This window comes from Zosterops lateralis (assembly GCF_965231275.1).
Source record: "Zosterops lateralis genome assembly, chromosome: 1".
NCBI lineage: Eukaryota > Metazoa > Chordata > Aves > Passeriformes > Zosteropidae > Zosterops > Zosterops lateralis.
In genome coordinates, this window is record NC_139762.1 from 21310612 (window position 1) to 21323960 (window position 13349).

At 36.7% G+C, this 13349-nt stretch overlaps 1 protein-coding gene across 1 annotated transcript in view; it reads right to left on the reverse strand.

The window, feature by feature from the left end:
* Positions 1–13349, reverse strand: part of LOC310918586 (lymphocyte antigen 75-like) — a 69153-nt gene that overhangs the window by 6664 nt on the left and 49140 nt on the right. Inside the window, exons 40-51 of the mRNA XM_083877489.1 lie at positions 12108–12195; positions 11459–11603; positions 9132–9167; positions 8871–9034; positions 8306–8373; positions 7419–7519; positions 6958–7097; positions 5718–5832; positions 4878–5059; positions 4141–4243; positions 2638–2867; positions 537–702 (exon numbers count right to left, since the gene is read on the reverse strand). Of these exons, the coding sequence (XP_083733615.1) occupies positions 537–702; positions 2638–2867; positions 4141–4243; positions 4878–5059; positions 5718–5832; positions 6958–7097; positions 7419–7519; positions 8306–8373; positions 8871–9034; positions 9132–9167; positions 11459–11603; positions 12108–12195 (1538 nt within the window). The remainder of the gene's footprint in view (positions 1–536; positions 703–2637; positions 2868–4140; positions 4244–4877; positions 5060–5717; positions 5833–6957; positions 7098–7418; positions 7520–8305; positions 8374–8870; positions 9035–9131; positions 9168–11458; positions 11604–12107; positions 12196–13349) is intronic.

Sequence of the window (13349 nt, forward strand, 5' to 3'; positions counted from 1 at the left end):
ATCCTGAAGTTTTCCTGTAGTTTTACTGTTCAGTATTCCTCAGTGCTCGCCATAGAAACCCTATGAAGTATGAAGTTTTTTTGGGGACAATAACAGGCCTTTTTTAAAAGATACAACTCTTTCTCCTGTATCCAGTTTTTGGAATCTAATAGCAATGAAGTAACAACCAGTGTAGGAATGATGTTTATATGTTGAAGAAATGAAATTTATACTCAGTGGATTCATTGATTACAGACCTTCCCACAAAACCTCTGTCAGCAAAACATTTTACATTCTAGACTCAATATGAAATGTTCCCACGATCTCTATGATCTGTCTCCCTGCTCCCATGGCAGCTATCTCTCCAGTCCAGTGAAAGATCTTGGCTGGTGAATACCAACTCTGTCAATATAAAACATTTTCAGCCAAATTAAAGGTTTTGGGATCACATAATCAGCCTTATTATTCTTTGATATATACTTAGAAATTTGTAATTCAGTCATAACAGATAAAGCAAGGTTTCTGCCATAAAACCAAAAGTCATTTTCATTGCTTACCCTCAGATTTTTTGCAGACAGGAAGATGTTTCTCATTACAACGTGCTGTTTTCCAGGCCCCAGAGAGTGCTAGATAGACACAGGCTATTTTCAATTTTGGTTCTTCATAGTCCCAATGAGAAAAACTTACTTTTCTTTTATTGGTCCATCTATAATATCCATAATTCTAAAATTAAAACAGATATTTGACATAACTGTTTTAAACTCTCATCTACTGTTTCAGCTAAATGCAGTTATAGAGAGAGACATTTTCAAAGTGGTACAGGCAGCTCAGTTTGTGTATCTGTGCTAGAACTGTTAAAATACTGATTGAATCAGGACTCAACAACATAAAAACCAGACACAGCAGTATGGCTGCCATGCTGGAACAGGCCATGGAAGTGTTTTGAAGGCTAAATAATTCTCCCTGGGGACTCAGTCCCTTGTTGGACAGTGTCGTAAGGTGGAATGATCATCTGAGCATCCCAGAAGAGTCAGATCTCCATTAAAGGCAGCAAGACCATAAGAACATGAAACCTGCAGAAAGCTCAGGTGGAAATGGGTTTCAGATTGGCTATAAAACAAGGACTCTAAGCTCCAGCAGTTTTGAGGAGAAACATTCAGCAGTAAACAGCAGCAATCACTATGGGGAAACTGAGAAAATTATGACTATTTAAGAAGCAAAAAAGAAATACATTGAACAGGAATTCTTGAGTCTTTGTTTAGTCTTTCCTCCTCCTCTTTTTTCTTCTCCAGGAAGAATCAGTAGAGTTACAAGGAAAAGCAAAAAGACACAGACAATATATCTCTGCCATTAGGAAGAGGGAGATAAGATAGGATCTCTCTCCAGTGTCTAGCTGTGTCAAGAGAGATGCCAGGTACACAAGGCCATACTGAGCTTGCCATCATCAGTGGCATCATCAGGGCAAGGTCATTCACTGCCTGGGGAACAGGAGGAACCACAAAGCTTGACTCTGCAACATCAAGGATGGCTTGTTTATAAGTACCAAGGGAATTTCTGGTGATTCAAGCTTGATCAAAATGGAATTTTTGCTGTTTTCTAAATCATATTGCTGTGACTTAAAAAAACAACTTTGATATCAAGTGGACTTAAAAACTATTATTTTGGTTTGGGTAGAGATGCCCTGTGGACTTGTGCAAGTGGAAGGATTTATTTTAAGGTTGGTAACTACCCACCACTTATATGAGTTTTTTTTTGGTGGTGGAGACGACACTGTTAGAGTAGAGGAAATACGTATTGTTCAGCAAAAAGTTCATTTTTTCAGATAATATAGCCTTCTGAGGGGCTTTATCAGAATGTTGCTGCATCATATAACTGGAAATGCTATTTTTACACAATATTTCATATTTTACACAATTTCAGACATGTTTTGCTATGTTATATGTCAGTGTGGAATCACAACTACTAAAAAAATGAATAGTTAAGATGATGATTACTGATGAAAAAGTTCAGTTTTATTATTAAGGTGGTTTAGTCAGATCAAAGAACAATGCAATAGAAACACGATAATTAAGTGCATTTAGCAACTGCATATTCAGTAGGGAAGCTGAAGCTCAATTACTCTGTTACAGAGCTAATAAGACTGATTACCACTTAAATTTGTTCCCTTGCAAAGTGGTGGACCTGGATCACAGTATTCACTACTTCTGATACAGTATAGCTTTTACTGATTTTAAATTTTGGGACGTAGCAGGTGTAAAAAAGAGTGTTTGTTCAAAGGTGTGTGGTTTGGCCTATGAACCCTTCTGAACCAAAGCGTGACGAAAAAGCTGCCAATGATCATGAGGTACTATCCCTACTGCCCATCTTAGACCCTTTGAGTAGAGGCCACCTGTCCTAAAATGGCCATCTGAAAGTTTATCTGGTATTTTTACCTAAGTTTCCAAGATTCACACAGAACTAGTAAAGGCAGTCCAGCACCGCCAAAGGTTGTCATTCCTTCTCCATTGCCTAAATTGGAGTTTGATTATTTAAGATCGATGGAGCCAAAAGATGTGAGACTGTCCACCAGTCCTAGGTTTCTAAATCTGTGCATGCTACAAATCTCCTGCTAATAGTAACAGCATTTAACTTTATCAACTATGAATTTATTAATCTTACCACATTACTTTTGAGCCCAATCCATAAGGCCTCTCCATACTGCACTGCCTGCAGCTGCAAGAATATATTACTGTAATAATCAAAAATGCTGGCAAGCTCTGAAGATTTCTCCTTGCATGCTTTTCTTGCTTCTTCCCAACTCATTTTAGAAGGAATTATTAAATAGCTGCTGTTATCATAATGGACAAAATCGGAATCTGGAGCACTTGTGGGGTGAAACAGTTCAGGCTCTGTAGGAAAGAGATACAAATTTGAAAGGAAGAGGAGAAAAATTGTGAAAAATTACTAGCTGCTGGATAGCAGTATTGCTTTTGAGTAACAGATGAATATTGCATGGCAGCACAAGCATCAAGTAACAACATTTCTTACATAAGACCAAAGAGATTTATTTTAATGTTAATTTGGAATTATTTTAAACTATGGCGCAGGAATTAGAGAGAGTCAGAGCATGAGCTGTGTGTATCTATAGACACAGACTGACCAGATGAAATTACATGAATACTGGTTCCACCACGATCCTCCCCCCAGAGCTCTCTATGAGTCCCCCCACCTCAGTGCAGCTAAAGCTTTTCCCAGGTGTGAGCACAGGATAGGATCTCCGCACCACTTGAGTCCCAAAATAATTTCTTTCTATGAAAATTTTATGACTCTGCTGCTACACCTTTCCCTTGTAGGGTGAAGTGAAAAAGGAAACTGTGTTTGTACTTATGCATGTGCAGAAGTAGAAGGCAAGGGCTTAGAGCTAGTGATGTGGATAGAAGAAAAGACATAAACTTTGTTTTCAGTCATTGTTCAGGGCAGGCTGGCAATTGTTTTTGCTAGTGCCATCCTCATGCAGCTTTCTGCACTTGCATGGGACAGAGCTGTGAATCATCTGACCCAGCTGTGTCTTCTTCCTCTATTTTAACTTGCTGCTCAGCAGTTCCCTGTTTTTGTTCCTGTGGACTCTGCAGTGTAGCTGTGCTCCGGATGTGTCTCCCACCCAAAGGCCTCACAAAGAAAACTGCAACTTTTGACCTTCTGACTATTGCTTTTCTTGTGATATGAAGAACTTGTTAGAGACTGATGAGCAAGCTAATCAGTTTAATTGGTCTTGATTAACCCCCAGCTGGAGGTCACTGAGGGATTTGTGGTTTTCTATGGTATTTGCCAAATAACTGTATTCAGGCAGTTATAGTGATAGTTGGGTAAAGCACAGACGACTACACTTTTCTGTTAATAGAGAAAATAGGCATTTTGAAGGTATACACCTTCTAGGAAACTGGTTTGGGCCTTTTTCTTATGGTTAAGAAGGTGAATCCTGTCTTTAGTGCCTACATGCCAAGCACCTGATTTAGGTGTGGATGTCTGCAGGGTAAGCAAGGTCGGCTTCTCTGAGTCGTAATGGTTGGATTGTTCAGTAAATTACTTGCAACAATTAAAAAAAAAAAAAGAAAAAAAGAAAGAAAAAATAAAAAGAAAAAATGGAAAAAAAAGAAAAAAAAAGTTAAAAATAAAACTTACCGCTGTCCATCTGGCAAATATAGCTTTTATTATGCTCGCAGTCAGTATTTTCCCATAATCCTGCCTCATCTACAGATCTTTTTGTCATTATAATACAATCAGTCTAGGGAAAAAAATAAAAAATAGAATGGTTGCTGATAAAGTTCAAAATTTCCATCAAAATAATAGAAATAGGTGTGAGGAGAAAAAGGCAATAGCATTCTTTTTTAATTTTCTGGCTCTTTTCATGTATTGCTCGTTGGAAATAAAATGCATTCTATTATATATCTTAAGCAAATGTACTTCCATTGGCAGATTGCTACAAGAACTTTTGCCAGTTTATTAAAATGCCTTGGAATTTATTGAAGTTATTTTTACTATGGAGTTGATGGTAATCTGTACTGAATTTGTTGAAGTTTCATTTGGATTCACATCATACAAAGATAAACAATAAACCAGAATAAAAATCACAACTACTAACACTGAATATTTTCAGTAAAATATAATTGTAAAAAGTTTAATTAATTCTAGCAGTAATGCATTTCTAGACTTTCACAGAGGAATGAGAATAAGCATAGATTCTAGACAGGCCTATTAATTTCTGAGTACAGCTTTAAAAATTTGATCTTGGAAATTTCACTTCTCTTCTGCTTTAAGCTATTAAAGATCAGATCTTAGCTGAGACAGAAGTCAGGCTGGTTATTCAAACATTGAGCATGTCATTTATGTTATGCATTTTCTGATTTTTTTCTATTTACCTCTATTGTAATAAACTTCCAGTCAACCACTGTGAATTTATCTCTGAGTGGGAAACTTCGGGCCCACCTTGAATAGTCAAAAACGCTTCCATCTGTCCAAAGATATGTACCCTCACTGTTAATATCATTCAGCCCAATCCATGTTTCACTGGAAATATCCTTTAGATGGAAGGTGAGGAAAGCTGATAGAAAATAGATGAAAAAAGATAAAATAACAAGTACCTGAGGAGTTTCCTTTCTTTAAATTCCATGCAAATCAAATTACAAATAAAACAACAACCAATCTTCTAAATATATTGGAATACCAACCTCAGTATTGTTAGGCTATGAGCTAATGGTAACCGAAAAAAATTACAATGGGTAATCAAACTGAAGCAGTTTGATTTCAGGGGGAAAAAAAAGAGGGGAAAAAGAAGAAAACATTTTTTGATAAAAATTATTTAGGCTTCTTGGAAATATTATAGAAATCAGGGCCAGAAGTGATTTCAAAAGGATTGTCTTTCCCAAGGTAGCATCAACTGTAGAGATGTAATTTCTGATGCATGTCTGTTTAATGTCTAACTTGAATATCTGTGAGCATTTCATGACTATAAACTATTACAATTTATACCCTCTTCCAAGACCATGGGGAACAGATTATTCTATTCCTTCCATTTAAGGCATTTGCCAAAACTTGGGAAGTGTCATAATATCTCACTCTAGTCTTCCCTCTGGATTGAACACCTCCAGGTCTTCTTTCATAGGTTATGCTATTTAGGTCTGGAGATAGGTTCAGCCCTCATCATTAGATGGTGAAATATATGGCTTCATACAAAATGCTTTAAGACTCACATGTCATACCTTGCACTTGACTGTTGTGTATAGAGGCCAAATTTCCCCCTAATTCTCTACAAACACTTCTTGCTGAGTGCCAAGTTAGTTTGTCTTCTTCTCTGGATCCAAATATTTTATAACACTGTGGAGAGAGTAAAGAATTAGACAGAGTTTCAGGTGTCGAAGAATATTAAGACAATTGATTTGGATTAATTCTGTGCTAGTCCCTTCATGCAAAGAGCCGCAGATGAGGGATCTGCTGAGACACAAATTCTGTCAGCCAGCAAGAAGGAGACCCAGCCAACACCAGTGATATATGCACAGTACTTACAATTGTGTGGAGTCACTGCTGGAAAAGAGCACACAACTTCCAAAAGCTTTCGAGGAATTAAATTACTGAAAAGTAGAATTTTTGAAGGACTGGAACTATTTCCTGATTGTGAACATAATTTGGAGCAGCAGGTAATAATCTGTTGGGTCAAGGTTTTTTCAATTATTTACCACAAATGAAGTGCTAAAACCTAAACTCATGTGAGAACTCACTTGAGTGGAACAGTGTTAGGAAGAAGTGCCTTTCTGAATGCATGTTTTCTCTGAATACCAGTTTAAAATATTTTTTGTGTTACTTCTGAGGGAGGAAAGACATGGCTCCTCCCTCTTCATGCCCTTTGAATGCATAAAAACTTTTCCTATTGGTTGCATTGTGGAATTGATTTGTGGTTTTCCTCTGTTGTTTGTTTGTTTGTTGGGGTTTTTTAAAAGTTCATATGCCCAGGGTTTTTTTGCTTAACTTAGCAGAAAGCAATGCTCGCTTGTCTTTTATATTTGATTTGACATTTTTGTGTTACTCAGCTTAAGGTGAGTTGCTGTGATGGCAAATTACTTAGGAAAAGTGTGACCTTTCATTTTTTCATCTTTGTTACTCAGAAAAACAGGGTTACATTTAGAGATAAGGATAATGGGATCAGGATTTCCATGCAATAAGTATGCCTAAAATAGGCAGAAATATCCAGAAACTAGAAAATTAACTATGGCTAAGGCACACTGACATTTACAAAAATTATAATTATACTCGTTCAAATCACCTTTTTTTTTTTTTAATTAGTTACAAATTTGTCAACCTGAAAATTCACTGCACTGCTAACTAGCATACTTCTTAGTAAATTGGTGTTTAAAGAGAGAGAATTTATTTAATGAGATAAAAGGGATACTTGTGTTCTACACCTAGAGAAGATCTGCTAAATATGGCTGAGATTTCTTACTGTACCTTATTGTTAAACAAAAGCCAACTTTCAGGACATCCCCCGAGAGGTGGAAGAACAGTAGGAGCAAATCCTGAGTAAGTTGAATTGTGCCTTTCACAGATAAAGGCATTTTTCACAGCACAGTTTATGTCTTTCCAAAAGCCTGTAAAGAAATGGATACAGATAGTAGTTGTAATGATTACAGAATACAGAAAAACTCTTGTACAACCACTACAGCAGCCAAGCTCAGATGGCATTCATAAAGCACAAATGAAACACATTTACCCAAATACACTCCTTCCTCTGCAATATGTTTCTTTACTAAAAGTGATGACACAGTTACAAACTTGAGCATGTTATGAAAAAATATCAATATTGTTGAGCTACTTCTTTGTGGGGTAGCCTCAAATTTAAGTATGTACCAAATATTTTGGATTTTGATGCTAAATTTTACCCAAATATTTTTTGTTGCTATTTTACTCACCAAAATCTTCTGACATTATCACACAGTTTTCATCATTATTTGCAAAATTAGGTTCATTTGGAGCCCAGGCAACGTAATTCACTGGAGTGTCATCCAGCCATCTGGAAGAAACGAGGGGACAGTGGCTGCCAGACATACATCTCAGCAATCAGTTAGTCACGAGGTCTGTTTGGGCAGTGGGCTAAGCAAGGTATTAGCAATGACCAGAGGGCAAAGGCTCTACATATCCTGGAGAGGACGTAGCCACAGCACTGCTGCTGCTCTCATCTGTTTGGTACTACCACATTCAAGGCAGTTTATGGACACCCTTCTCATCCCAGAAAGGTGTCCTTCTGAAAGTCTTCTACAAATGGAGTGTTAAAACAAGTTTGCCAGAAATTTCAGAAACTTGTTGGAGTAGATGCTGCTTATGCTTCTTGCTTCCAGCTCACATAATTTGAACCACTTGGGGTTAATTTGATTTAACACTTACATATATATTTTATCAAAACCTCTTGGGCTTTCTCTGTAGACATTAGAGATCTGGTCAGGGTAAATCTCACCCTTAGGTTGATGTCAAAAGTGGATCAGGTAAATAATATCTAAAAATTAGCTGCTTCTCCTCACTACTTATGCAGAGTTACAATTGCATTGTAAGTTATTAAGTGAGCTGCATCTTAGCCATGAATTTTTATTGGGTTTGCTCTCTCAAATTTGGAAGAAAAATGCATTTCTCCGCTTAAATATAGAAGAATGTAACACTTTGGATCTGAGACATCTCCTGAAAACTATCCAGAAGTCAGTTGCACAACAGTTTTAACTTGTAAAATTAAAGCACAGAGAAATGCTCCCTGGATGAGATGAAATTATTATCATTTGTTGTCCATTACCAGTTTTCCTTTACTCACCTGAATCTCTGATCAAAGCTGACAACTAAGCCAATGAAATATGATTTCCCTCTGTGTTTTGTGTAAATCTAAAATAAAAGCAAGTAATAGTTAGGTGCTAAACTGTTCCTCAAAGTCAAGCAAAAATCTGAAATCTCATTATGGATTATGCCTGTGCTATTTTCTTTTCCTTTTTATTTGGAATTTGAGCCTCACATAAGACTAATTTAGGTTCATACTCAGGTTTCAAGCAGGCAACAGTGATATGGGGAACATCCTGGAGTGAGGAATCCACTGGACAGGAAAGCAATTATCACTGTGCTGAACACCACATATATTAGAAAAGATAAGCAGCCTGGGTTTGAACTATTCTTTGCTGCACCTTTAATATTTGCATGCCATTTTTCTCTGCTTATTAAAAACAATAGTAATTTTTTACAGGTCCTGAACAAATCTATAGTTCTATAAATAAGTAACATAGGACAAGCTCAGGACTCCAGCCCTGCTAAATATTTAGTATGTTCCCTGTATTTTTTCACCTGTTCTGCTTCAAAATTCAACTATAATTAACAGGCCTTCTGCTTACATATTGCCACAGAAATCGTCTTTTGCTTTCTTTCTCAATGACAACAAGATCTGCAAAGTTTTTCTGACAAATTCTCCGTGCTTCTTCCATATGGGCATGTTCTTTGCTGAAATAGTACTGCTTATTTTCATATATAATCCATCCATCCTTGGTGAGTTGATAGTCTGAAAGATAAAGAATGATATATAATGCTTTCCTAACTTATCTGTACAAAGTCTGAAAACTATACAGTAATCTTTGTGAAAAAGGAAAAAAACATACCAAGTTTGTAGTTTGGTTCAGGCTTTATCAATGTGCCTGTAAAATAGAAAATTGTCATGAACAACATCTCAAATTAAAAAAAAAATCCAGAATTATTTTCTTAATGTAGTTTCACCTGCTTTGTAAAATAGAGGGGAAGAGACCAAACCCACCAAGCAAACTATGACTTAGCTAATGCATTTTCAAGAATTTAGAGCACATAATGCCATATTAAATTAAGTGTATACTTAAGAAAAATTTAGCTAGTGAAAAATGTGTACTTTACAGTAATATATATACAAAAGAACTGGATCAAAAAATCCAGGGTTCACAGTAAATTTGTGGTAGATTAAACAAACATTACTTTGAAAATTTGTTTTAACATTTTCATTTGATACTCACTTAACAATTCTAATTTTTTTTAATATTATTGGGACTAGAGCAAAACAAAATAATCCAATATAGTTAATTCTAAAGCTTACCCACATGGTAGTAGACTATCCACAAGTACTGAAAATTTAATGCTGGGTTATTGCTAATGTCAGGTGTAACATCCAGTGTGTCAATGAATTCTTTCTTTCCTGATGACTTGGCTTTTACTAGGAATATCTGTTTTCTAGAGTCCTGAAGAGGCAATAGATATCAAACCCAAGTTTCTGATTATAGGTTGAACCAGGACGAAGCAAATTAGCTGTTGCTATTCCCAGAGCCAGCTATAGCCTCTCAAAGGAAGCTGTGTTTTCATATGAATGCCTGCTATTTTGTACTTTGAACCTCTAATTCTCTTAGTTTGCTCCATTTGTTTTGTGATTTCATGGAGAGAAACACAATATTATGGAAATGGCAGAAATAGTTCGATGAGAATGAACCAAAAAAAGAGAGAAAAATCAAGTAAAATTATTTTGGGATCATTTAAACCCTTTCTTCTTAATTATTTAGTGAACAGTAGATCTAAAATTATATCAATATTTTCATTATTAATTTATATACTTCTGGTCATTTTGATTTTATTGTTTAATCTTAACATGACTGTAACATTCATTGTTTTTGGAAAGCTAGCATTTCTTTTGTAAATACATGCCTTATGTGAACATGAGGAATTCACATCTGAGCACGTCTTCTCTCATGCTGATCATCATATTATCTAGATTCACAATTACAAGACAAATTTCTTGATTTTTCTTGCTTTTGAAAGGTCATCTATGATCAAGATTAACTGATTGGGGTAATGGTTTCTGATTAATCTCACCAAGAGCAGAGAGACACATCCATACAAAGCAGCGTTCTCAGTGTGCCAGAAAGGGCTGCACAGGATGAGCTGCTTTGAGCTGGTATGTAGAAATCAGGGCTTGGATAGTGTGTTTGTGTGACTAATTTACCAAAAGGGAACAGTGATTCTTCCTTTTTGGTTAAGCAATTTTTCAATGTTACCATGGTGCCTTATTCACCCTTCAAGAGTTTTGCTGGCAGAGTCATCAAATATTAGATACACTCAGTGTTTTTATATAACTGTTTATCCCTTCCCCTTCCTATTGTGACCCTGTGTGCATTCAACTTTCTTTTTATTTGAAGGTTTTAAAAATCTCCTTCTCCATGGAGATGCATACAAATACTCAGTTTACAACCAGGAAGTGGAGATGTGGAAGTGGGGATGTAGAAGTAGGACTGAGCAAGAAAAACAAGTTCTTTCATTATCAACTGTCACCTGAGCTCTTCAGCCCACACAGATCCCATGTTCACCTCATGCTGGTGGGCACTCCAACATCTATCAGGTCTATTTTGGGAGCCTGGCACCAGGTGTGGGAGTTTTGTCACTGGGGCCCTGCTTTCCAGGCAAAGCTGGTGGATGCAGGAGCCCATCACGGTTACACCAGCCTCCACTTTTGATCAGATTGAGTTTTCAGAGTTGCTGGTTCCTATAGCAACTGATCCCTCTATTGGTTCTCATTGGTTGTTTCACAGTGGGAAGCAAAGCTTTTTTCACTTTGGTAGAGAGAACTCTAATGTCCTGCACCTACAGCTATCCTGGGTAAGCCTGAAGCAGATAGAAAGAGAGAGAATAGATAAAAAGAGAGAGGATAAGTACCTTTGCTTCACAAATTTATTCTACCCATGACAGAGAGAGATAAAACTAGAGATGAAGTAATAGAGACGCTCCAGCTTCCTGCATCCAAGGACAAGAGAAATATTTCAATTCATTCTGCATGCTTTATGTGTTGCCTTCACTGCAACTGGTTTTAAAATGAACAATTCCCAGTGTCTTTCTTCTTTTCAATTTGTTTAAATCCATAAAATTTGCTTTTTAAGCTTGGGTTTATTGCTTCAATTAAATAGCAAAGTAATAATACCTTTTTTTGTTTCACAAATCCAATTAAGTAAATGATCACAGCGTAAGTCGTTCCAGCGCATTTGGGGTGATCTATTAAACATAACACAATGTTCAAGTTCTTCATAGTTGTTGGGTTCATCTTCCTCCCAGTTCTCATAAATTACCTGTGTTGGAAATACATATCAATTACTGTGTGACTCGAGCTGAATAGCAGCAATTGAGATTGCCATGGTGACACAATTTCAGTATCTCATCATCTCAAGTACCTTTCTTATGGGATCAATAGGAGTTCAAACAGACCTGAGAGGGCTGTGAAGGTCATGTTGATCAGGTTACTTGCCCCACCACTCCCTGAAGAAGGTGCAGAGACTACATGGAGTAGAAAACCATGTGTTCGATAAAAGAAAAACTGATAGGCAGAGGGAGTCACATTTATCTTGTTTCATGAAAGTTGGCAGCTGAACTTCCCTGTACTGCCATACAGCAGGGCCCATTTTGGGAGGCTGTGGAGGTCCAAGGGTGCAGACTGTCAAAGGTGGGGTATAACATGGTACCAGGGATGAAACACTGTGTTAAGACAGTGCACTGCAGCTATTCAGTATATATTCTAAAGTATATATTTTCTAAAAGACAGAAAGTCAATTAATATCCAGCAAATAAATACTCACAGGGGAGCCATCAATCCAGGCAAATCCTTCATCAGGATTTAAGAGAAACAAACCGATCCAGAAAGCCTGAGTGTTCAGTCCTTTATCCCTAAAATAGTTCATACAATATAGATATATAAGCATAGAAAGAGAGGCTGGGATATAAATCCTGAAAAGCACAGAAACATCCTGCTTTCTGTCACACTGAACTGGGAGCTGTGGCCCAAGCCAAGCTCACTCCCTGCACTCTGTTGAGAGTGCTCTGTGTTGGGCTAAGACTTCTCGTATTTAAAAATAAGTTAAAATTATGCGGCCCAGAGCCAGCTCAGGCTCCTGTCCCTGTGGTTGCAGCACAGCTCATGGTTGTAGTATGACATCAAAGACAGAGGCTTCAGCAAAAGTAAAGCATAAATAGATGTTCATTTACTAATGAAAATAGTGAAATTGATTTTCAACTGTTTTCATTTGCTTCTTTGCACTTCCTAAGTAATTTAGTTAATATTTCATGCTATTTATCTTGTCGTGCCTATGGACCAAATAATCTACTATTTCAGTCACTGCATAACACAAAGATTTCCTTCCACAAATATTTTATACTCTAAAGCAAAGAGAGTTAACAGACAAATAAAACCAGATTCAGGTGATCACAATACTAAAAAATATTTAAAATTAAGAAGGGTGAGGTCGCAAAAACTTCTTAACAGGAAAGTTTTAAACCTGTTTCAGGAAGTAAACCTCAATTCTCCACTGTGTGAAACAGTTTTGGTTAAAGAGCTGCATATTGTATGTCATTGACATGTCTTGACACTCTGCAATACAATCAGAATATTGGTCTACTTTGAGGGGAAATAATGTCACAGTTACATACATCATGAGTAAGACATAAAATTTACAATGTGCAGGAGCAGGATGAGCAATGAGCAGGAGGTGGCACTCCCACTGCCCACTGTTTCCAAAGATAATTTGATGTCTTCGCACAGCTAACAACGTCCCAAAGGTTAATTAAAATGAATTACTCAGATTTCAGGATTCTTCAGTTTATAGTCAGAAAAAATTCACATTAAGTCCTTGAACTTTGATTTATATTACACAGTAACTCAAGGGATTTTTGAATGAATTGGTTAAAGAAGAATTGCAGATAGTTACAAAATGCCAGTTAGAGATGAATATTTTATTTTCTCCCTTTAGGGAGAGGGACTAACATGTTAGAAATTGATAAGATCTGGAGAGCAGCATTACTAAAACCTGTGATGAAAATTACCA